This window comes from Bos grunniens, chromosome 6 (genome assembly GCF_055505025.1).
Source record: "Bos grunniens cultivar Pamir isolate PY7600 chromosome 6, Bosgru_T2T1.0, whole genome shotgun sequence".
Lineage (NCBI taxonomy): Eukaryota > Metazoa > Chordata > Mammalia > Artiodactyla > Bovidae > Bos > Bos grunniens.
Window position 1 is genome coordinate 85,215,083 of NC_141170.1, and position 27,337 is coordinate 85,242,419.

General features: G+C 35.4%; 1 protein-coding gene across 10 annotated transcripts in view; it reads left to right on the top strand.

The window, feature by feature from the left end:
* The window catches only part of CCSER1 (coiled-coil serine rich protein 1), a 1,487,998-nt gene that overhangs the window by 1,253,625 nt on the left and 207,036 nt on the right, over nt 1–27,337 (top strand). The window contains exon 11 of one of the 10 annotated variants that reach the window (XM_086406516.1): nt 113–26,539. The exons of the other annotated variants lie outside the window; for them this stretch is intronic. Coding sequence (XP_086262642.1) covers nt 113–178 — 66 coding nt within the window. The 3' untranslated portion in view covers nt 179–26,539. Of the gene's footprint in view, nt 1–112; nt 26,540–27,337 lie in introns of those variants that run through there. 10 annotated transcript variants of the gene reach the window in all.

Sequence of the window (27,337 nt, forward strand, 5' to 3'; positions counted from 1 at the left end):
TTCTCTGATTGCTGTGGGATTTATAGTTGGCTATGCTATGTATATGATGTGTGAGAAAGACACTGTATGCTGAGTCTACAAAATGAGCATACCAATGCCATATTTCTTCCAGATTTGTTCTGATAAACAGATGAGTGTGTGCATGCTAAGTTGCTCAGTCGTGTTCAACTCTTTGTGATCCTATGGGCTGTAGCCCGCCAGGCCCACTGTCCATGGGATTCTCCAGGTGAGAATATTGGAGTGGGTTGACATTTCCTTCTCCAGGGAATCTTCTCAACCCAGGGATTGGACCCTGGTCTTTTACATCTCCTGCATTGGCAGGCAGGTTCTTTACCATTAGTGCCACCTGGGAAGCCCTAAACAAATGAGTACATGAATGTGTGGAATATAAAAATCATTTTAATATATTTAAATTCAGTGTACATTAAGATAACTCTTTTCAGGCACTATTCATGTTAAGTTCTGAGGGTGAAAATGGAAATGGTTCAGAGACCGATCCTCAAGCAGCATGAATAAATAAATAAATGAATGAGATTGGGGTCTATGTACCTGTGCAGAATACTAATTAATGCAACTTTGGAACATGGATTTGAAAAACCTGAAGAGTTCCTGCTGTGAAGACCAGCATTCATTCATACACTGTTTCAAAGAAATATTTATTGAACTAAGTACCTCAATAGACAAATTTTCAACTCTTATGGGCCTTACAGTCTAGCAGTGGGATACAGAAAACAAACAATTAAATTAATAAATATATACTATATCAGTGGGTGAAAAATTATAGTGGAAAATAAAGCATGATCAGAGGATTTGGGTTTTTTATATTATAAACCTAGGTAGGGAAGGCCTTTATGAGCAGTGATCTGTAGAAACTGATGGAGTGAGCCATAAATATATTCAGGGTAAGGGTAAGAGAATCTCAGGGTTTATATGATATTAGTTGTATACTTGACTAGCATGAACTCGTGAAAGAGCCTATTATGCATATCATTAAAACAAATCCAAACTTGGATTTAGACCTTCATTGTATCAATCCTGGATTATGCCTTAGTTCCCAAGACATCTTTATTTGCTTAATATGCCCTCTCTTTATTGTTCTCAAATTCTATTTTTCCAACTAATTTTTATTCAGGGGTTATTTCCTTCAAGAAGCCAGTGTAGATAAAATATTATCTTTTATACCCCAAAACGTATTTCTGTCATAATGCTGTAGAGTTGAATCCATAAAGTCCTTGAAGACAAGGACTCATGGTTTATCTCTAGAAAAATGACTTACTCTCAATAAAATTTTGCTGAGTTGAATTAGAAATAGAAGCTATCTGGATTGACTGAAACAGAATATGTATAGGTGAGAAAATGACAAAAAATATGAGGAAGACAAGACATAAAATATGAAGGTCCCAAAAATAATGAAGAAAAAAACCTGGTGAAACAGCTGATTCAGTAACTAAACTAACTTGTCAACGAATGAATCAAACATGAGGAGTAGGTCGCTGCTGCTTTTATTGTGCCTTCTATTTCCCCTCTTTTCCTGCTATCTCTAAGTAAAACTGTGTAAGGATAGCGCATAGCAGTATCCGACAGATACTTAGGGCTCAATAAAATATCCAAATTTAGGATTAGCTTCAGAAAAGAACATTTGAAAAATATTCACATCATGTTTCTGATTAAAGGAGGCAATGAATACTTTAAAGAAATTAATTTAGGTATATGCATATGTGTGTAATTTGGTCAGAATCTTACTGCTATAGTCAGTTCAAATGACAGAAGTAGTTTTTGTTTTGTTTTGTTTTCCAGGATAGATATTATTTCCCTCCTCTTTAATTTACGAACAAATGACTTTTTAGTTTGGCTATCATATGACTTTGAGTGAAGACAGGGATATTGTAAATAAGATTATTACCATGGTTCATTGATCCCAGTATTTAGTCTATTGCATTAATCATACCTTACAGTCTCCTTGATGTCTCAGCACATTTTGATAGAGTATTGACATATTTTAAATTTAACCATGGATTCAAGGATACACATGACCTTTTCAGAAAGTATATGTTATTGTAAGAACTTACAAGAACTGAATCATTTTCGTGTAGAGATGTTAACTACTACAGTCAACTTCAAAACAGCTCTTACTATTAAGCCTTGGAGTAATTACACTTTAGTTTGTGTTTCTAACTTTGAAACACCATTGTTCAGTGGTAAATTTTCTTCAGCTTGAAATGCAAAAGTCAGCTTCATTTATATTTGAGATACAAGAATTCTATCAATATTTTAAACTAAATTTAGAAAATTTTTGCACCGGAAATGCACACTCAACTTTAAAATTTTAATACCATAAGTAAAATATTGTTATTACATAATAACTTAGTAACTAAATACATTCTTCCCAATGCTATTGTTTACTTTAATAGCAAGACAATGTCACTGGTATTGACAGCCTGTAGGAATTCCCCCTTATAAATGTTAGTGTCTACCCAAAGAGAAAAATTCCTAACTATATGATGTTATATTAAGAATTAATTCTTATATGTAGTCTAGAAAGATAATTTTAATAGATTTCTGAGTTAATATCTTTAAATATTTTATTATGTCTTTCTTCTAGTACAGAAGATCCATAATTCAAGTTATTAATGTATTAAGTTACCTGTTCTATGTCAAAGAAATTATTTTTTATTATTAATTACATTTCCCTCAAAATTTTAAGATAAGATATTCATCATAAAGTTGTGAATACACTCATGACTAGCACCATTAACTCAGTTTTTTGTCCAGTGTATCTTCCTTAAGAATCAATATTGTACTATAAGACTTCACACTTCCACTGCAGGGGGCATGGGTTCTATCTCTGGTTGGGGAACTTAAGATCCTACATGATGCACTGTGTGACCAAAAAAAGAAAAAAAAAAATCAAATTTGGGTACAGATATAGAGAAGACAATTAATGTTACTCTCAGTCTCAGAAAAATAATCTGCCAGCTAAAGTAAAATTGAACCTGGTATCTAAAATATATCAGACAAAGGGTAAATAATATCTTTGGGGAAAATATTAACTAGTTTAGCCAACTTTCATCAAATTTCTCTTTCTAACAGACAGACTTTAAAGAATATTAGTATTTTAGATGTTTGAGAGAAGTTTTCAATGTTGCATATGTATTGTTGGGCATTGGGAGAACATTGCTGTAGCTTATATATAGGCTAGTAAGGTAAGCAGGAAATATATACACGTATGGATGCATTTATCCATCTAACCGTCCACACACAAAAAAACGTTTTTCATTTTCTGACCCTGCCGACTGATAGGTAAATTCAAGACAAAGCTATGCTTTGCTAATTGCTTCATAATACAATGAATAATTCATAGTGGTGTCCCACACATATGTGTTTAATTGTTAATGAATAGAGAGGAGGGGGAGAAAAAGAGGTTGATTTGCTATCAGATTAGATATTGAATGGTTAAGTTCTGGTCTTTGACACTGCTAACTCATGACATTCATTTTGTTTTGTTTCTTCTCGGTAAGGTCTTAAGAGTGTGTACCTCTCTGGCAAATGTATCATGAACTATTTTTGTTTTCCTGTCTAGAATGAAAGCTTAGAATATTATGTTTAACAATATATCAATGCTTGTACACTGCCCACTATATACTGTAGATGATATTTTACATGAAAAAAATTGTTTAGAGACTGCCTTGATAAACCAATAATACCATCACTGTGTTTTGGTTCAGTTGAGTAGAATCAGACTCTTCAGAATTAGCTGAATTCATAATGTATTCATTTACTAAACAAACTTACAATTTAGTAACTCATAAGGAATTATTAATTTGATAAGATACTTATTTTACACAGTTAATTTATTCTTTACTTAATGAATTCACCAAAACAACAACAACAACAATATTTATAGAGTGCATACATACCATATACCAGTAACTTTGCATAGGGTCACTTTGTGATGGAGAAGAAGGGGGCTTCATGAGCCTAAAAATAAAACCAATGCAGGGAATTACTACTCTGAAGGCAGGTCCATATTTAGACATGAGTACACCACCCAGTATGTAACACAGGCTGGCCCATGAAAGTTCCCAGTGGATGTACAAATGATATAACTAGCATAACTAATGTAAAATTGGGGATAAGTATGGCTATACTTTTCCATTCTTTTTTGTATACATAATTTGTCTCTTTATTAGTATGGAGAGGTATAGATGTTTTCAGTTCATTTGGTGCTGTTCATTCACAGGATGCTGAGTATTTTTGAAAAAGCATTAAATATGTTCCGTTTCTGTCATTTATTGGCAACTGATTATTTCATCAATATTTTATATTAAAATTTTCAAATATATACAAAAGATAGAATGACTAGTATGATAAATTTCCATTATGTGTCCCCTGGCTTCAAGAGTTATCAATAGTCTTCTATTCTACTTCATACTACTACTTGTGTTTTTACACAAATCCTGACATTGTACCATGTTATTATAAATATTTACTGTATATCTCTAAAATAAGATTATTTTTTAAAATGTAATATCATTATCAAAGAATATTTAACCATAGTTTTTTTAAAATATCACTAAATATTCAGTTATTGAGTTGGCATCACGAACTCAATGGACATGAGTTTGAGCAAGCTCCAGGAGATGGTGAAGGACAGGGAAGCCTGGCATGCTGCAGTCCATGGGATCACAAAGTCCATGGGATTGCAGTCCATGGGATAGCAAAGAGTCAGACATGACTGAGCAATTGAACAACAAAAATATTCAGTCAGGATACACATTCCTCAAATAACCTTGTTCTTTCAATAGTGCATTTGAACCAGAATCCAGGGTCCATTAAAATTGGTTGATGTGTCCTAATAAACTCATCGTGAGTTGAAAATATCTTAATTTGAAAATGCATTTAATACACCTAGCCTTCCAAACATTAAAGTTTAGCGTAGCTTACCTCAGGGCTTCCCTGGTGGCTCGGACGGTAAAGCATCTGCCCGCAATGCGGGAGACCCGGGTTCGATCCCTGGGTCGGGAAGATCCCCTGGAGAAGGAAATGGCAACCCACTCCAGTATTCTTGCCTGGAAAATTCCATAGACTGAGGAGACTGGTTAGGCTACAGTCCACGGGGTCGCAAAGGGTCGGATATGACTGAGCGATTTCACTTTCATGTCATTTCACTTAGTTTACCGTAAACGTGCTCAGAACACTTATATTAGCCAACAGTTAGATAAAATCATCTAGCACCCAGCCTATTTTATGATAAACTATTGAAATTTCATGTAATTTATTGAAGACCGTAGTGAAAGTGAAAAACAGAATGGCTGTGTGAGTACAGAATGATTGTTTACCCTCATGACGGCATGGCTGACTGAGAACGGCATCTCACTGCCACTTCCAGCCATCACTGGACATATTGTACTGCATATAGTTAGACCAGGAAAAGACCAAATTTATAAAACAAAGTATAACTCTACCACATGCATATCACTTTTGCACCATTGTAAAGCTGAAAAGTTGTATTAATTAGTTGAGCCATCGTAAATACAGGACTGTCTATATATACGGCATCATGAGTTCATACTGATTCATTCAATTCAAATTTGAACTAGAGGGTTTTAACATAATCTTTTTGAACTTATACTCTCATCTTGTTTCTCTTATGCTGAATATACTGGTTCTTAATCTTTAATAATCTGTGTATCATTAAGTTCTCCATTTGGTTTATCTCATTCTATATAAAACTCAGTTTTAGTATTCATGATCAGTACCACATAAACAATATGATTATCAAATACAGTTTGTTTTTTGTTTATGTTTGCATCTGTTTTATAATTGAAAGTCATGCTATAACTTGTCAATTGTCAGTAATCATAATTAGAGGAATGTCAAAATATAGACCATACATATTAATTATAATCTTTAGTTTGTAAGAATGAGATTCATAGAAGTTTCCTAGTAAAAGGCAGATTTTTTGTGTGTATAAGACACAAGTGTCCTGGCAATAGAACTGAAAATTAAGCAATTCTTGAGATTTTATTTCTCTGACTCTTTCTGTAGTCATTTTTCTGGAATCTTCACTTCTCTTTTCCTATTTGTTGTCTTCTCTCTTTGCCAGTGGACTTTTCCTTCTAGTCGCAGTTTCTCCCCCCCTTATAATGTTGTCTTATACAGAAAATATTATAGCCACTCTCACACATTACTATGGCATGGATTTTCATCTTTCCGCTACCAGTGGCTTCCCACTCTCAATATTACCTGGTCATTATCTTTGGGTTATTAGTTACCTCATGTGTTGGATGTCCTTGAAACACATGCACTCCATTAAGCCCGCATATTATCCTAGAGAACATCTTTTGGAACTGGTTCTTAAGTAGTTGTGAATATTTTATACAGAGCTCTGTGGATGGCAAATATTCTAACGCAAGACCTGGCGAGTCTAACATGATTGCAGGAAATGTTTTGAACAGTCAACATGTCTTAGTTAGTTAGTTTGAATGATATTTATTCTTAGCCTCTTTTTATTCTATAAAATATATGGGAATAAATGCAGTATGTACAATTTTATTGTGTGACTAGTTGGTAAAAATAATGATATATTTTCCTATGAGTAGTTGCATTTTAAAGAAAGAATTTCTTAACTTGTATGAAGTAATTTTGTTTCATAGCTGTTATTCCCTTCTATTTTCTTCCTAGGGTGCCAGATGAGATAACTAGAACTCTTATGACAAGCATGTGGTCAGACCCATAACTTACACTGTTTTGTTCTTGTTCAATAGCAGCTAATATTAAGTTCAATGTTCTCAAATATTTACTCACAGTAATATGTTCCATTTGGTCTACACTGTGATTTTTTGGCTCCTACTTAATAATAGTTCTATGCCCTTTAGCAAATATAACAGCAGGAAAACCATAATGTTCAAAACAACAGACTTGTTTAATATGTAGTATATTTTTTCTTTCCTGTTTGCCTTTACCAGTTTAATATTGCTTCTGGAATTCTTGGCAGACTTAGACACTTTTTTTTTTACTGCTTAAAAGTATGCATTTTGGTTGTTTCCCTTTTTAGCACATGTAAGATCTATGTCATAGGATCAACTTTCATAATGATTCATTTTGGTGGGGGGAACTTAATTCAGCTACCCATTGTCTCCAGGCTTCAGAATTGCTATACACTTTTTACTGATTAAGAATTTTCATTTAAAATATTTTTTTCCAGTGGTGATTTCATTCCTTTAATTGGTCTTATTCTGGAGGGAAGAAAGAAAAAGAGAATGACTATGAAGCTCAAAATGTTTTCCTTGCATTAAGTGTAAAATTGATTCCTATTCTTTCAGAATTAATGAGTTTACTCTGTTGTGGGACCAGTCAATTTGTCAATATAGTACAAAAATGGAATCAACTAGAAATAAAAAGGAAATATGAAGAGGTGCCATGGATAAGGAGATGACTCCTGAATCCTGCCATAGTGGAAAACACAGAATTCCTCTGCTTTATTGTTTTCAGCAATATTCTCTCTTTCTTTCTATAAGAGCATCCTAAATCCTCTTTCATTGCCTTGTGACTTTCTGTGTGTCCGATAGGCAAAGTTTTTTCTCTGTCCCTTTGATTTTGCTTTAGGCTTTGTAACACATGTTGGCCAATGGGATGTGAATGGATGTAATTTGTGTCACGTCTCAGCCAGTTAAATAGACATTGCTGAATTCTGCAAGTTATTTTGATTATTTCCCTTTGCCATGAAAATGACATATCCCAAAAAGGACTGCTTCTTCAGCCTGGGCAATAGAACAAGATCAGAGATCCAGTAGACATCTAATATGAAAGATAAATACTAGTTATGGTAAGCCACTGAGATTTGGGGGGTATTTAACTACACCAAAGCTAAATAATATAATTCTTCATTTTTGCAATATGTAGAAATTTTTGAACAATTCATTTTTTGCTATCATTGTCTCCAGAATAATAGCTTCAGGTTTAAGTTGCTTGAAGTTCTTTATATTTCTTTCTCCTGTGTATCTTCCACAAAGTAGTTTGTTAATAATTGTTTGAAGAGTTAATATTTTAATGAATAGATGGATGACTAATCATCTTTTAGACAAACTTTTTTTCAGTTAGACATTTTTCAGGTCAAAAGTACTTCATACTGTCTCAGTCAGTAGCTTTTGAATTTTGGATTGCTGAAATGTTACTTCAAAATATAATTATTGTGTTTCTTAAAATTGATATGAAGTTACTTAATTCCATATGTATGTAGACCACATGCTCTGTAAGTACCTGTTAAAAATGCTAATCAATTTGGGATAGAAAATGATAAATATCCAAGTTCTACTATAGAATATGTTCATATTTACAAATTTTGAATGAGAAAAAACTATGTTCTAGTTATTGAATATTTAATTACATAGCATTTCATAGATACTACACAAATTGCCAACATTCAAGGAATTAACATAAAGTAAAATACATGTTTTACTTTACGCTCTAAAGCAGACTGGAAAAAGTAATTGAAAAATATAGGAACCAAAGCTCAAAGGATGTAAAATCTAAATGTATCATTTCGTGTAACAGAGTTAGTAATTCCCATTCTTGACAATCTCTAATTCCAAGCATTTTACAGACTCTGGTAGTCTCAGATTATGAAATCTCTTCTGTACATTAAAGATCTCTTCCACCCATGACTAGCACCATAAAACTTATCACCTTAAGGGCTAAGGCTACACCTTTCTGTTCCCAATAGTTTTTAAAAGAAGAGAAAAGAGATGGGACATAAGAAGGTTAGGACAACCTTTAGAAACATTCCAGATTCTACCTTATAAGGATGAGTTTTGCCCTCAAAGTAATGCAGGCTTACTTGTATCCACTAAGTTTTCTATTGGGTTGGTCAAAAATTTCATCTGGGTTTTCCAGTAAAATGTTATAGAAAAAGCCCAGTGAACTTTTTTGTCAACACAGTACAATAAACCAAGATGTTTATAAAAAGAAATAATACATTTAAATTTTCCTTTAACATATTCCTATATGTATCTATGTATCTGTATAGCTTTTGATCACTTGTGTATGTGTTACTGGATCACTCGTTCAGTTGTGTCTGACTCTTTGCAAACCCTTGGACTGTAGCCCGCCAGGCCCCTCTGTCCATGGAATTCTCCAGGCAAGAATACTGGAGTGGGTTGCCATTCTCTTCTCCAGGGGAATCTTCCCAACCCAGGAATCGAACCTACATCTCCAGCATCTCCTACATTGGCAGGCGAGGTCTTTACCACTAGCGCCACATGGGAGCCTAAAAGTGGGCTTGATCACTTGAGCCATTGATTAAAAGTATAACCAGGCCTCTACATATGTTGAGAACTTGGTTCCTCTACAAAACAAGATTTACCATCCTTTCTTATCACACTACTGAGACTTGGAAAGATGATAACCACCATGTACTAAAGGCTTTTTCTTCTAATCTTCTAAAATGCAGTGTATACAGTTTTAACCACAGCTAAGATAACCTCATGCCATAGTGATCAGAACATCCAATGATTTCTGTCTCCAATTATCCATATCATATAAGCTCATCTCACTATAGACAAAAATAGTTCTAAAATCCCAGTACAGTTTAGCTTCTTTTGCCTTTACTAGTAATACATTGCAAATATAGTTTTTCTCCTGGTACTGTATCTCATTTCCTCTTTCTCAGTTTCAATGTTCTTTTAAAAAGAAACTTGGTGTTACTTTATTAATATTTTAATTCTCAAAATACATATCCTATGATAGCAACAGAATCAGTGATCATGCAAAAAATTACAGGAGTTACCTCTTATATGACTAACATTCAAAAACTGTATTTAAATTCACTTAGTTTCCCTCAATGGTCCAATAAGCATAACACAGATAAAGGAGATAATTAAGTCCTCTGCATGAAATGGAATGGATTCTCATAATAGCAACTTCTAAAACTGAATCTATACACTCTGAATGACAGAACCCATTTCAGGCATGATTGTAAAGTATAACAGTAAGGCCATTTGTCAAGCTCAAGCCATGGAATGCTGAGTATTTCAGAAATTCTTCCTGTTACTTTGGAATTCAAGTATAATAATGAAACAGGATTTGAGTTGTCAGGTAAAATAAAATAATTACGTTAAAGTTCAGGTAAGACAATTGGGGAAAGTATCTGGCCTGCAGGCACAAACATCGAAGCCTTTTGTGCTTTTGTTTAAGATTTTTATTATTTACCTTTTGAAACTTTATATATATTCACATTGTGAAAAATAGGATTGTGTGTGGTTGGGTGTGTGTGTGTGTTTGTGTGTGTGTGTGTGTGTGTGTGCAAATAGGGAAGAAAATGTTGTAGGCCACTCCTCCTAGTGCCCAACATATTCACTTATTGTGCATGAGCACTTTGGCCAATTAGATGGTAATTGTGTGTTAAGTTTTATCAAGATATTCTCGACCTGAGGTACCCCACTAATTAATTCTTCAAGCTCCCTTAACCATGTCTAACTCTCTCAACATTAGGGCAGATTCTTTGAATTTATTATTCTATTTAAATAAACTAAATTTAACTGGAGTTATTCTATAATGTTAATAATAGTGAAACTTTAAAAGGTTCAAGACAAATAGTTCAATTTTATGTTTTAGAACCAACTACAGCTGTTTTTACACTACAGCCACAGAGCTAAGACAGAAACCACATGGCTCGCAAGGCCTAAGACATTTACTGTCTTGTTCCAAATAGAAGAAAGTTTTCTAATCCCCATTATACTTTATATGTTCATATGTGAAGGTGGGAAACAAGATTAACATACATAAAGAGAAGATAAAGGAGCAGAGCCTGCATTCTTTCTTTGTGTTACATTGTAAGGAATTGTTGCCATCTTGAGGGACAGACAGCTATTAGGCCCAGCAGGGTGATTTTCACTTTTCTAAATCACAAATAGTACAAATGTCTGTAATGGATCTTAGTATTAGACTCAATTTTAAAATCCCCAACTGCTGTAGGAAGATTATGGACGGTAGGTGAGGAAACACACAGTTTTTGTTAAAGAACGAGTGTTGGCTCACAGTGGGTAATCCATTCCTGTTCTACTTGCTGTAGCTAAAGTAAAAATTTTTGTTCAAGTTTCAACTGCTGTGCAATGGATATTTGCCCTAAATATTGCTGGATAATTTAGTCCTCTTTTGTGGGAGAGGATCCCAATGAGTCATGGTAAATAAATGATAGTGAACTGGAACTTTACTAGAGCATGGGAAAAGTAGCACCTAGGTGTATAAAAGGACTAGTTGTAGTTTGGCTGAGAGACATCATGGTGAGTGGGAATGTATTTCAGGCAACATACCTTACTTTCTGGAAAACTGTTAAAGTGACTTCTGCGTAAAATTCAGGAAGTAATTAGAATATTTCATGAAACATGCAAATAAGTGTTTCTCATATATTTTATGAGATTAAAATGCAATATGATATCAAGGAATATTTTTCAAATGTATTTCTGAAATACTTTTAAATAATCAAATGTGTTTTTTTTTTTTTTTAATAAATGCTATTAGGATAACAAATCATCATTTAGTGTGAAATAACAGATACATTCCTTACACCATGTACAAATGTAAATTCAAAATGGTTCAGAGAACTAAATGTAAACATCGAAATTTTATGTTCTAGAAGAAAATAAGGACATACTCCTAGGTAAGCTAGGTATAAGGAAATGCTTTCTAAATTGATTCAATATTCAGACACAATAAAATTAAGGGCTAAATTTCACTAGATAGGAATAAAAACTTTCACAGGACAAAAAGCACCCAAGTAACATCAAAGACTAAAATTGGGAGAAAATATTTATCAAAGATAAACATAGATAATTTCCTAAGTGGCTCTGAAATATGTGAAAAGATATAATCTTTATTCATGGTAAGAGCAATGAGAAATAATGCTACACTGAAATACCCATGATATTGGCAAAATTTTAAAAACTTAAAAATACCCTCTGTTGGCAAAATGGTGGGTAAACAGGCATTCTTATACATTCCAGTTGGTAATGAAAATTGACCCTAAGGAACCATTTGGCCATATCTAAGAAAATTACATGGAAATTTATCTTCCAACCAAGAAATCCTAATTTTAGGAGTTTGTTCAGTCGTGAGTTCAGTTGCTCAGTCCTGTCCGACTCTTTGTGACCCCATGAATTGTAGCATGCCAGGCCTCCCTGTCCATCACCAACTCCCGAAGTTCACTCAAACTCATGTCCATCGAGTCTGTGATGCCATCCAGCCATCTCATCCTCTGTCATCCCCTTCTCCTCCTGCACCCAATCCCTCCCAATATCAGAGTCTTTTCCAATGAGTCAACTCTTCACATGAGGTGGCCAAAGTATTGGAGCTTCAGCTTCAGCATCATTCCTTCCAAAGAAATCCCAGGGCTGATGTCCTTCAGAATGGACTGGTTGGATCTCCTTGCAGTCCAAGGGACTCTCAAGAGTCTTCTCCAACACCACAGTTCAAAAGCATCAGTTCTTCGGTGCTCAGCTTTCTTCACAGTCCAACTCTCACATCCATACATGACCACTGGAAAAACCATAGCCTTGACTAGATGGACCTTTGTTGGCAAAGTAACGTCTCTGCTTTTGAGTATGCTATCTAGGTTGGTCATAACTTTCCTTCCAGGGGTAACTGTGTTTTAATTTCATGGCTGAAGTCAACATCTGCAGTGATTTTGGAGCCCAGAAAAATAAAGTCTGACACTGTTTCCACTGTTTCCCCAACTATTTACCATGAAGTGATGGGACCGGATGCCGTGATCTTCGTTTTCTGAATGTTGAGCTTTAAGCCAACTTTTTCACTCTCCACTTTCACTTTCATCAAGAGGCTTTTTAGTTCCTCTTCACTTTCTGCCATAAGGGTGGTGTCATCGGCATATCTGAGGTTATTGATATTTCTCCCGGCAATCTTGATTCCAGCTTGTGCTTCTTCCAGCCCAGCATTTCTCATGATGCACTCTGCATATAAGTTAAATAAGCAGGGTGATAATATACAGCCTTGACGTACTCCTTTTCCTATTTGGAATCAGTCTGTTGTTCCATGTCCAGTTCTAACTGTTGCTTCCTGACCTGCATATAGGTTTCTCAAGAGGCAGGTCAGGTGGTCTGGTATTCCCATCTCTTTCAGAATTTTCCACAGTTTATTGTGATCCACATAGTCAAAGGCTTTGGCATAGTCAATAAAGCCAAGCTCCTTATGTATCCTAAAGATATGTACTCAATAATACCAAAAATATGCACACACAACGTTTTTTCACTGAAGCATTAGTTGTAAAATATTGGAAATTACTGAAATATCCAAACTTAGATAATTAGTTGAATAAACTATAGTAAATACATACAATGGAGTTTTATGCATCTGTGAAAAAGAATGAGAGAGATACCTGTGAAATGATATAGGATGATTTTCTAAGAGACAATGTTAAGTGAAAAAGTCAAATGCAACAGATAATATATACTGTTAACTTTTAACTTTAAAAAATGGAATTAAATAAATATACAGTCTTTCCTTGGTATCTGCAGTGGATTGGTTCCCCACTTGAATGCCAAAATTCAAGGATGCCCGAGTCTCTAATAGGAAATGCTGTAGTATTTGCATATGACCTAAGCACATCCTCCCTAATTCTTTAAATCATCTCTAGATTACTTATAATACTTGATGCAATATAAATGCAATATAAATAGTTGCAAATACAATGTAAATGGTTGTCTGCATGCAATGAAGTCAAGATTTGTTTTTTGGAACTTTCTGGGAAATTACATATTTTTTTCCCCAAATATTTTCAATCTGCTATTGGCTGAATCCTTGCTTATGGAACCTGCAGATAAGGAAGGCCAACTATATCTACTTATATGAATAAGAAGAAACACATTGAAGCCTAAGTCAAACTAAGTGGATGAAATATGGATTAGAGGAATAGGGGAGGAAGTGACTCTTCTCTGAGTATACTTTTCTGTAGCTTGTAACTTTGGATTTGACCATACACCCTCTTGTCCCCATGAAGTGGGGGAGTAGTAGATAAAGTAATTTTTTGGGGGCGGGGGGATTTGCTTATATTAGTGGTATTGGTGAAGCCATATGGAAATTCTGAGATTATTTTATATGTGGTTTTTTGGGGTTTTTTTGAGAAAGATAAAGATTTATTCTTTTCTTTTTTTTTAATTTAATTTAATTTTTTAACTTTACAATATTGTATTGGTTTTGCCATATATCAACATGAATCCGCCCCAGGTATACACATGTTCCCCATCCTGAACCCTCCTCCCTTCTCCCTGCCTGTACCATCCCTCTGGGTCGTCCCAGTGCACCAGCCCCAAGCATCCAGGACAGTTCCCGGTGGAGCAACCTAGAGCCTGAGCAGTATGTGTGTTTTTTAAAAGAAGGGAGATACAAATAGAAGAAGGGGAAAGGCAAGGAAAGACCCCATGAAATACATTGGTGTTAAAGTTGTCATACATATATAACATATATACATATGTTTTCACTTGTGATATGTATAAATATACAAGTGGTGGTGGTTTAGTCGCTAAGTCGTGTCCAACTCGCGATTTCATGGACAGAGGAGCCTGGCAGACTACAGTCTATGAGATTCTCCAGGCAAGAATACTGGAGTGGGTTGCCATTTCCTTCTCCAAAATATACAAGTATATGCATATAAATAAATACATACACGCTTATAGGCTCCTTCAGTGAACAGATTCCCATAGCACTTTTCATACATTTCTATTAGATCATTTATTGTCACATAAGTATTTGCTAATATCTCTGTTCTGTTACTGTTCTATGAACTCTATGAAATCAAATGCTCTGTTTTATAATCTTTGTATTCTCAGAGCCTAGTGTTTGCCTGGCACATAATAGAATCCAGGTAAATATTGGTATAGAATGATCTGAATAAATGAATGAGATTTAAACTTATTTCAAACAGAAAGGATGAGAGATAATAATACATTTTGACTACTTTTGTTTAAAGATTCCAAATCCATTAAAACTGTCTCAACTTAATGTGGACTTATTGAGCCCTGGAACCATCTCTACAGCTATGTTATTCTGGTTATGTCCTTAGACTCTGTGTTATTTTTGAATGTTCTATCTCAAGTTGAGTCAGACATGAAAGTCTCTGGATCCTACTTGCAAAAGACATCTTCATTCATTCCTTCCCGTCCACAGCTTTTACCTTAGTCCGGGCCCTTTTATTCCTGAAGTATTCTAACAGCCTTCTGTTTATTCCCCTAACTTTTATTCTTCACTTACTATCTACCCTCCCTATTGAACATTCAGTTACCAGAATCCTGTTAGGTTAATCTTCAAAAATACAACATGCTGTATTTTCTGCTCAAAGATACCCCTCATCCACTACACCTAAATACCGATTATTCACCTAGAGCTGGTCCTCTTATGCCTCTGCACATGTCTGTCGATTTCTCACTTATGCCTTCATTCCTACGCTTTGTTATGCATGGATTCACCTCCCTTCTCCCATTCATTTTTAACCTTCTACCTTCCTTTCAAGGATTATTTCATCCTTATTGGTAACTTTTTTCTCTCTAGCAAAATTGTGTATCTCTTTATTATTCTTTTAGTTTACTCTTCAAATAGTTATAAGTCAAGTTTAGTGAATGAATTTGAATCTGTCTTCATTAGTAGACTGAGATTAGAGTTCATGCTTAGATATTCAGTGAACATATATTAATGGTAGAACTATGTTTCTATTTATGTTAAATTACTATATAAAGGTTATTAAAAGTAATTCTATAAATAGAGATCAAATGGTAAGCATTTCTTAATTTGATTATATATTTTAAATTCCTAATTAATGATACATTGTATTTGTATAAACATTAAAATGGATAGATTTTACCTATCTAAAATCACTTTGGTAAACAATTTTGCTTGAAGTACATTTTTAAAGAAATGGTACCATTTTTTAAATGCCTAAAAAGAAATACCTTAATAAATTCTCTCTTAAGAAAATCCTCTTCTCTGTTTACCTATACCCACAACTCTAAAAGTGAATAAATGTAGTTATCTGCAAACAAAAATGCTCCTATAAATAATGCAAGGACTACTTTGTGAGTGTGTGCATGCATAAGACAGTTGTTGAAACAGTGTAGCAGCCCCTCTATAAATTTCTGTACTCTCAAAAGAACTGTTCATGTTACTAAAAATTTTCATCTCATAGTGATGATGATTGAATCTATGTGTCTAGAATTCATTTTACCAAACACCTATACAACAGAGATCTAAGGATGTTTCAGTTCAGTTCAGTTCAGTTGCTCAGTCGTGTCTGACTCTTTGTGACCCCATGAATCGCAACATGCCAGGCCTCCCTGTCCATCACCAACTCCCAGAGTTCATTCAAACTCATGTTCATCGAGTTGGTGATGCCATCCAGCCATCTCATCCTCTGAATGATGTTTAGGGGACTTGAAATCAAGAACATTATTAAATAGGGATAGCAGTGGATTTCTTCTTTTAAGACATGGTAACCGTTACCAGGGCCTCCCCAGCAGCTCAGTGGTTTGATCTCTGGTGGAGAAGATCCCCTGGAGAAGGAAATGGCAACCCACTCTAGTATTTTTGCCTGGAGAATCCCATGGACAGAGGATCCTGGCAGGCTACAGTCCATGGGGTTGAAGAGGAGTCAGTAGTCGGACACAACTTATTGACAAAGCAACACAAAACACCACCATGCATACTGAGACTTACATGATGCATCATTCTTCTAATTCTAGTTGGGTTGCATGTGATTATAAGAGTAAAAGCATTGCCATAATGAGAATATGCAGCACAATATTCCATATCAGTTATGAAGCAATGACATAAGTTTAAACATGAGCTATTTTAAAGCTGTGCACTTCTGTTTATAATAGTTGTTAGATAAATTCCTCAGTTCAGTTCAGTCTCTCAGTCGTGTCCGACTCTTTGCGACCCCATGAATTGCAGCACGCCAGGCCTCCCTGTCCATCACCAACTCTGGAGTTCACTCAAACTCATGTCCATCAAGTCGGTGATGCCATCCAGCCACCTCATCCTCTGTCGTCCCCTTCTCCTCCTGCCCCCAATCCCTCTGAGCATCAGGGTCTTTTCCAATGAGTCAACTCTTTGCATGAGGAGGCCAAAGTACTGGAGTTTCAGCTTTAGCATCATTCCTTCCAAAGAACACCCAGGACTGATAGCCTTTAGAATGGACTGGTGTCCTTAATTCTTTGGTAATTAATCCATAACATATATCTTTTGATCTTAAGAGAAAAAAACTAAAATAAGTTTATATATATCAAACACATAAGTGAATTGTCCATACTATAAAATAATGTATTTCATTGGCAGTAGTTTTCCTATTTTTTTCTCTGCCACCAGGCATTTAAACTTTATTTAAATTAATTTTTGGGATTTTTAAGTATTTTAACATTAAAAAAAAATGTATTGGAGGACAGCAGATTTTGTCGTGGTCATTTCTGTGGCACAGCCAGTTATAAATATATCCACACTGTTCTTAGATTTTTTTCCCATATAGGTCATTACAGAATTTTGAGTAGAGTTCCTTGTACTGTACAGTATGTTCTCATGTTCTCATTAGTTATCTATTTTATATATAATAGTGTGTATATGTTAATCCCAATTTCCCGATTTATCTACCCACCCCACTCCCCCTTGGCAACCATAAGTTTGTTTTCTATTTGTGTGATTCTATGTCTGTTTTGTAAATATGTTCATTTGCATCATTTCTTTAGATTCCACATACAAGTAATATCATATGATATTCTTCTTTCTCTGTCTGACTTACTGCAGTATGACAATCTCTAGATCCTTCTATGCTGCTGCAAATGGCATTATTTCATTCTTTATGTGGCTGAGTAATATTCCGTTGTATATATGTATCATAGCTTCTTTTCCCATCCTTTTCCTCTTTAAAATCTCCTAGCCTTCTACTAGTTATAAGTATAGTGATCATATCCATATTTAATAATTTCATCCTCTTTATATTTTAAGTCATATTAATTTTGTCCTTGTGTAGTAACCTGCTCCTTATGACTATTTTCTGAATCTTCTTCCATTCTATAAGTTCTTCCCTACCTGATCATCTTAATTTTTATAAGAAATTTCAAATCAGATATCAGTGCTGTACATCTTTTTTTAGTAAAGGACACATCAACTCCTGTTAACATAGATCTGTAAATATCAGAAATAAACGTGGTAAAATACATCATCTCTTTCTTACTGTTTCTATGTATCAGCAAACTGAAAGATATGTGAAGAAGTTTTTCAAAGATTTCCTATTTTAAAAAGTACCCCTTGCATAATCTTTTTCTCAATTACATCTATGCTCTTTCTTAATGTTTTAAGGTTTATCTGACTTTTTTAGCTGAAGTATTCATATCCATAGAAACATTAATATTTTGGACAATAACATACTTTAGAAGCTAACTTATATTACTTCTGATATTCAAATATTAATAACTTTATGACTATTGTTTCTGACACTATACTGAGAAAAAAAGACAAGCAGGTAACTATAGGATTGCTGTTGCTGCTGCTCTGTCGCTTCAGTGGTGTCCGACTCTGTGCAACCCCACAGACGGCAGCGCACTAGGCTCCTCTGTTCCTTGGATTCTCCAGGCAAGACCACTGGAGTGGGCTGCCATCTCCTTCTCCAATGCACGAAAGTGAAAAGTGAAAGTGAAGTCCCTCAGTTGTGCCCGACTCTTAGCAACTCCCTGGACTGCAACCTACCAGGCTCCTCCATCTATGGGATTTTCCAGGCAAGAGTACTGGAGTGGGTTGCTATTGATTTAAAGGTGGACCTAAAAATAGATGTCTCATGGTTTCCTGCATTGGATTCATTGTTTCATTCACTCTGCTTTGTTCAAAGCAAAACCACTTTACATATATTTACTCTGAACTTCTTTTCAAACCATATTGTATTATCAGCTGGTTTTGAATGATCTGCTCTATTAGTGATCTTGGTATATGATTCATGCTCACCATGCTCTAAGCTCCAAGAGTCAGAAGCTGTATTCAATCTGGCTCATTCCTATATTCCTAGCCTTAAGCATGCTGTCTATTAAGAGGATTCTCGTTTGGCATATCGGTGATAACATATGCTGTCATTGCATATATACATATGGTTGTGATTATGCTAGTATATGTGTATAAGTTCACATATATTATATGACATCAATATGCACAAAGTAGTAGGAATACCTTCATTGAATTTATGTAATACGTATAGTGCTCTTTTTATTTTGTTTGCAAGAGTACACCTGCCCTCCATGTTGTCATCTGATTAAGATTTACCAGTGATTTATGCTATCTGCATGTGATAAATCTCCAGAACTTAAAGAGGTTTTCTTAAAATATTTGTTATTCATTTATATTTTGACATATTGTTTGTACTTTCTAGGAAGAGGGAAATTATAGAAAGCTGCAAATGAAAAAGAGTGATCAATAAGGAAAGAATTAGATGACAAGAGCTGCCTAGCTTGTTTTCAGAAGTTGATTTCTAGATTAGGTAATTTTTTCCTGGATATAAAAACATTTTTTATCATTAAAAAATTTCTGAAAATATTCCCTAAAAATATACATCATGAACTGCTTTGTACTGAATGATAAATAAGCATGACAGTTGTTTAATTTCACATTCCTTGCCTAAACTACATTATAAATAAAAATAATTTAAATATGTTTGTATAATATTTTAAAATTAATGAATGGGCGTTTACATTTTTTGTTGATACTATACCTAAATTATTCGTGTTGCTCTACAAAATAGCATGCAGAAGAAACACTGTGTATAATTGTCTCATGAATGAGAAAATGAGGTCCAAAATGGTGTATAATTGACTTTCTGAAAACAAGAATTAATTTTTCCTCTCTACATGTATAAATGAAAGATACACATATATATAAAAGGTATACACATATGTATCAAGAAAAGGTATGCTAGTACTGCTGCTGCTAAGTTGCTTCAGTCGTGTCTGACTCTCTGTGACCCCATAGACGGCAGCCCACCAGGCTCCACCGCCCCTGGGATTCTCCAGGCAAGAACACTGGAGTGGGTTGCCATTTCCTTCTCCAATGCATGAAAGTGAAAAGTGAAAGTGAAGTCTCTCAGTCGTGTCCGACTCTTAGCGACACCACGGACTGCAGCCCATCCATGGGATTTTCCAGGCCAGAGTACTGGAGTGGGGTGCCATTGCCCTCTCTGAGAAAAAGTATACATATATATAAAATATGTACATGTACCTTTCTAATGTTTATAATCATTTAGATCTTTGGATACATAATCTTTATTACTGTTAGTTCCTTAGTCTCAGAAATGTGTTTATTTGAGTACCAATCAGTCAGTCAGTTCATCATGTCCATAGAGTCCATGATGCCATCCAACCATCTCATCCTCTGTTGTCCCCTTCTCCTCCCACCTTCAATCTTTCCCAGCATCGGGGGTCTTTTCCAATGAGTCAGTTCTTCACATCAGTGGCCAAAGTATTAAGTTTCAGCCTCAGCATCAGTCCTTCCAATGAATATTCAGAACTGATCTCCTTTAGGATGGACTGGTTGGATCTCCAACCAGTCTTCTCCAACACCACACTTCAATAACTACATCCTAAACACTCACAGAATCATCTCCTTACTGATTATGTACATTTTAGTAGAGCTTTGTTAAAGAGTGTAAATAGTATATAATAATTTATAGATATTAATAATGATCAGTTTAAATATTAGCAGTATAGAGAGATAATAAATGTAGTAGGCTAAATTACCCAAACTAGTTGGCAATGTTAAATGTACACACGTGCACACACACAGACTCACTATACAAATTAAGTGTATTTTCACTTTTGTTTGTGATATTTATGTCTTCTCTATATGTACTTAGGAGGAGTCACTTCAAATTAAATTGGAATCATACAAATACTTTTGTGAAGTTTTCTATCAATTGTATAATCAAGTTCAAGATGAAGCTGTTGAGAATAACATAACCAGTCTATTTTATCAGGTGTAACAGGGATGTTTCACATACTCATTGTATACATATCTCTAAGTTTTTCATTTAATGTCATATCATTATAGTTATTATACATTAAGTAAACATATTTTGCTAGTATTAAACATTTGGAAATTTAGAAATAATGTAGTATATATAGACATTATTATGAGGATGGGAAAATGCTGAACTGATATGTTTAGATTTATTCCATGATATTGTTGATCTAACACAAAAAGATTGCCAGTTATTTCTCCTGAAAAAATGGATTTATTTGAGGTTAGCCATAAATTATATTTTGAGGTCTGCAACCATGATGAGCCATATGAAAGTCCTCCTCCCCTTGCCCTGTCCCAGCCTAGACATGGCACGGCAAGGAAGGAGAACTCTTAGAGAGGTAAAAAGAAGTTTCAAAAGGAGTCCACATGCTATGCGATGCAACCAAAATAAATGTTTTTAAACTTAAAAAAAAAAAAAAAAAAACAATGAGTCCATTGAAGGAATTGAGAGTCTATGGCACAGTGACTTTTCATTAGGTGAGCTGTGACAGTCTCTCACTGGCTGAGCTCTTACCAGGCAAGAAGAGGAAGTCTTTCTTCATCTTGGGCTCTGCTCTTGTGGCAGGACATGAAAGTTCTACCTTTGGGTATCCTGACTCTATTTAACTGAGGATTCTGTTTATTATTTTTTCTTTACAGTATAAACGTGAATTTTTCACATTTTGTGATATGTTAAGAGGCAGACATACAATAAACAAGTGGTTCTCGAATTTGAGAGTGTATTAGAATGACCTGGAGGGCTGGTTTGTCACAGTGAAGAGATTACTGATTCCATCCCCAGAGCATTTGATTCAGTGTATGAGATGAGGGGTGAGATAGTGCAGGTCAACACATTTTTCAGGTTTACTGATGCTACTAGTTTGAGATCACATTTTGCAAACCAAGTAAACAATTTACAGTTTTCTATTAAAGTGAGCACAAAGTTGTTTCTGCCCAGTAAATTGCAATCGTGAATGGGCTAACAGCTTTGCATTTCCACATTAAAAGAAACTGACTAATGTGTCTAAGTATTGATATTGACATTCTAAATAGACATTACATTTCACATGACTGAAAGCTGTATATCCAAGTAGATCTTCCTAACATGGTTAAATCTTGAGTTTAAAATAATCAAAATCAGGAAAACCACCCCAAATTTGTTAGATTCTGTTTATTAAAAAAAGGGGAATATTCTCTGCATCCTTATGAAATGCAAAGAATATCAATAAATATTAAAACCTATAGTAAGTAGCTCTGCTGAACTAAAACATGTATTTTTAAATAAGTGCCCATGATGGACTATTTAGATAAAATCTTTATTTTTACTATACTGTATTTTACAATGAAATTTATATTTAAGAATCCAGATTCAGAAAATGCTCATCTAAAAGAAACCTTAAGACAAATGGATGTGTATCATCAGTCTTAAGGGGTGTTAGAGAAAGTTGATTTGTGTTGGTAAAATTTTACGTGTGTACTCTTGCAAACACCTGAGTGCTATTCAGTTAATTGGGTTATAGCTCATGCTGATTGTGTTTTTCCCCTGCTGTATCTAATTTCTTCTTTTCCCAATATTTTATTCTTTGGTTTTGGTTTTGAAGGTGTATAGAAATTAAAGAACTCTAATTTTTTAAGAGCCCTAAAGGGAAGTATGCTTTTGTGTTAGTCATTTTTGTGAACACCTGTGCAGTGTTGAATTTAATTGGGTTACAGCTGGTGCTGAGGGAGAGTCAACTCAGTGAGCGTTTGCAGACTGACTAGAAATTTGACATAGCATGTCACTGTTTTTTCTTATCTCCTTTGCTTTCTCTTTTAATACACTTGCAAGTTTGCTTGGATCTGAAAGAGTTTTAAGGAAAGCTGAATGGGGCTCTTACAAATCTATGATTAGTGTAGTAGCTTATACTGCATGATAATGACCTCAGAAAAAGTCTGTCTGCATTCTAAAATCATACAGCCCCTCAGTATCAGATGATCCCAAACCTGGGAAACCACCTGGTCTACTTGTTTCCAGTAACTCAGGAACATTTATCATAATTGTTAAATTTTGAGAGATTAGCCTTACAATGATGTGGTTTTCAAGTGAAAAAAACAAAGCATTGAAATGAAAGGTCTAGTAAATCATTAAATATTATAAATACTTCTAACAAAGTAAATGAGACTAAAAGGTATTGAGAGTAATTTATTTTAATTATGTCAGTATTATCATTAGACTAAGTGCCTAAGTGTGACCAGTAATAACAATCTATTTCAAATAATTGTTAAAGGTAAATAGATCAGTTTGGCAATTTCTTAAAAAAAAAACTTAATGTAACTCTGCATTTTTCTACTAAGTATATATCTAGACAGCTATAAATTAACTCAGCAGTTAAATACCAGATGTGTTGTGTAAAGGGCATTTTGGAACTAGGGGTAGGTAGCAATAGACTGGTATTTCATGGCACCAAACGTTAGAATCAATAATTAGATCACATTTATTAAAAAAACAAAAACATTTGTCTTATTATTTCAAGGAAGTCTAGATGCTTAGCTGGTAAAGAATCTTCCTGTAATGTGGGAGACCCAGTTTGATCCCTGTATCAGGAAGATACCTTGGAGAAGGGAATAGCAACCCACTCCAGTATTCTTGCCTGGACAGAAGAGCCTAGCAGGCTCCAGTCCATGGAGTCACAGAGTTGGACACAACTGAATGACTAACACACACACATGCAAATTTAATATGTTTAAAATCTATTTTGTATAACAAAAAGGAAAATAAGAAACACCGGCTAAAATTAATGACAAGTAAAAAAGTAGCTGAAGTATTCAGTCATTAAAGTCATTTCTGGACTTCCCTGGTGGTCTAGTGGTTAAGGCTCTATGCTTCCAATGCAGGGGTTGCAGGTTCCATCCCTGGTCAGGGAACTAAGATCCCACATGCCCCATGGTGTGGCCAAAAAGAAAAAAGAATCATTTCTAGCACATCAACTAAAAAGCGTCTCGGCTTATTGCTATGTTACTTTAAATCTGTAATACAAAAAAAGAGACAAAAATGGGGTTTATCCCACTGCATTTTTCCCTTGCAAATTACACTCTGATGAATGACCTACATTTTCTTCATACCCTCTGTGATAAATTAAGCATGTTGTATCTATTAAGAGATAACTTTTTAATTCAATAGAGCTATTAAAAAATACTGGTTATAAAGGAATAAATGCAAGTATGACCCTGATACTTCTTCCCTGATATCTTGATCTGTGATTAAATCAGTATTTCCCATGTTTATAAGAAAAAGCTTTCAAACTGGAATAAACCATGCATCTTGGTCAAATTATTCAACCTGGTTTTCTTTATGTGCTTATCTAACCAGCAAAGCTTCCAGAGACTGCTCTCAGAGACCCTCAAGTAGACTGAGCTTCTAACTGCTGGTCGGTTACACCAACAAAATGTTTCCCAGAACCCATACAGACACAGGATAAAATGTAGTGCTGGTGGCCTACTTTGGATCACACCTTTATGATCCCCTTATAGGGAGCTGAGTCTATTAAAATAGTGTAGCCATTATTGAGAGAGTCAGTTCCTAGGCAGGTTGATAGGGAGTTTAGGGGTCCCCAAGGAGAGAGGGGTCTGGAATTCTCAAGGAGGAAGAAAGGACAAACATTTTTCTTCTCCACATTCCTTAGGATTATATAACAATAATGTATCTTGCCTAAGGACAGTCTCTGGATTAAACCTTCTGTTATCTTAAAATGTAAATTATGGGAGTAGGTCTCGTGAGGTCTTTACAACCTCCAGACATTCTTTGGATTCATTGGAGAGTATATAACTTCATTGTTAACACTAGCAAGCGGGCACTCTTTCTGCCCCCTTCTGATGCCTATGTCAGAAGCTTTCTCTATCTCCTTTATACTTTAATAAAACTTTATTACACAAAAGCTCTGAGCGATCAAGCCTCATCTCTGGCCCCGGATTGAATTCTCTCCCAGGGGCCAACAATCCCGGTGTATTCAAGTGATTCAACAACAACCTTTCATTATGATGGAGAAGGCACTGGCGACCCACTCCATTACTCTTGCCTGGAAACTCCCATGGACGGAGGAGTCTGGTGGGCTACTGTCTATGGGGTCGCACAGAGTCGGACACGACTGACGTGACTTAGAAGCAGCAGCGGCAGCCATTATGAGAGGACAAACTCAAAAAAGAATTTACTTGCCCGTGAAGACAGAGTGCAGGTTTAACTACTTTCTAAATGGCACCCAATAGACCATACAGGGCGCTTCCCAGATGGCACTAGTGGTAAAGAACCCGCATGCCAATGCAGGAGACATAAGAGATATGGGTTCAATCTCTGGGTAGGGAAGATCCCCTGGAGGAGGGCATGGCAACTCACTCCCATACTCTTGCCTGGAGAATCCCATGGGAAGAGAAGTCTGGCGGGCTATGGTCCATAGCGTTGCAAAGACTCGGATACTACTGAAGCAACTTAGCATGCTCACAGAGCATGCAGAGCTGCTGTCCATCAGCCCTTATCATGGAAACAAGATGGACTTGTAGGCTTAGGTAAGTCTGATGAGTCCCTATCAGAGTAAGAACAACTAAAAAATTTGAGGAGTCTATAGAATGAATTAATACAAAACAGTAGACCACCTAATTTGTCCTGGGCATCTGACATTATCAAGTTTATCCAAGGTTCTAGGGGGAAAAAGCAACAACAGAATGTATTGTGTGCCACAGATCTTGTTTATATTCATGCAAAGATGCTGGAGACTTTAAGGAATGGCAGATGAGTTGTGAGTAATTGAGGGGAGAGAGAAATTCTCTGCTTGACTGGTTATACTTCTCCAGAGTAGGTAACTTGGTCTTAAGGAATTAGATTGTGTGTGTTAGTAGCTCAGTCATGTCCCACTCTTTGTTACCCTATGGACTGCAGCCCTCCAGGCTCCTCCATCCATGAGGCTTTCCAGGCAAGAATACTGGAGTGGGTTGCCATTTCCTTCTCCAGGGGATCTTTTCTTCCCAGGAATCGAACGCAGCTTTCCAGCATTGCAGGCAGATTCTTTTCCATCTCAGTCACCAGGGAATTAAGACTCTCTCAAGTTTTCAATTTTATAAAACTCAGCTACCCCCAGGTTCACAGATCCCAAGCTTTGTCAAATGTGTAAACAGCGTGAAATGCAGCCAGTCTTTTTGGCACAGGATAAAATACAAAGAGTAAATGTTTGCTTGGCTCCTTATCCTGCCATTATGCCTGCCCCTGCTTCTTTATGCCGCTCATATCCATGTATTAGTTTCCAGAGTAATTCAGCCGTTGAGACTGAGACCTGTCACTTGAAATAAATATGAGTTATTTACAGAAACTGCTGCTATTTAACACATTGCCTAAGGCAACTAACTGGGTTCTGTGAACTCTGTGCAGGTTTTATTGACCTCTTTTCTCTTACTGTAAAGTAAGTTTGTGATTATTATATGAAAGTAACCATTATGTGAGTAAATGTGGTTCCTAAATATATTTATGAAATAAAGAAAATGGTTATACAGGCAAAAAGTAATAAATGTATTTCACCTGTGGGTTAAATTCTGAAATTATCTTAGTGGGAACTTTTACACCTGATGGCAGTATCTAAATGTTAATTTTAGACTCTGAAACTTGGTTAGCTATTAGTTATATATTTATGAGATCTGCTGTGATAGTAACATTTTAAATGCAAACCGATGTTTAGTTGAACTTTCTCTTTTTGGCAATTTGTGTTAGAATGTACCTACAATCTCAGTAAGCTGGCCAAATCAGGGCTTAGCAATGTATTATTCAACTCCAAACAATAATAATTTAGACAACTCTGTTGTCCTAAATTAACTTACCCAACTGTATGTAATATTCCATGAAGACATACACTTACATAAAACATTTTAAACCATTATTTGCTGCTTTTGATATTTATTTGAGAAAATAGGCTTCTTCAAGTGTTCCAAGTGAAATAAAAATATTAAGAGATTTTTCTTTGCACCTAACCATTAGTTCATCAGTTCATAAATTACTTTTTAAGTCAATTAAGAGTCTAGAACTGTGAGTGACTATGGAGATGAGTTAAAGCCTGATGAGATAAATGTCATTTTTCCTAAGATAAGCAGAAACGTTAGGGAACACTGATGTTCCTGAGGATCTTCCCTGTAACTCAGATGGTAAAGAATCTGCCTGCAATGCAGGAGACCCAGGTTTAATCCCTGGGTTGGGAAGATCCTCTGGTGAAGGGAATGGCAGGCCACTCCAGTATTCTTGCCTGGAGAATCCCATAGACAGAGGAGCCTGGCGGGCTACCATCCATGG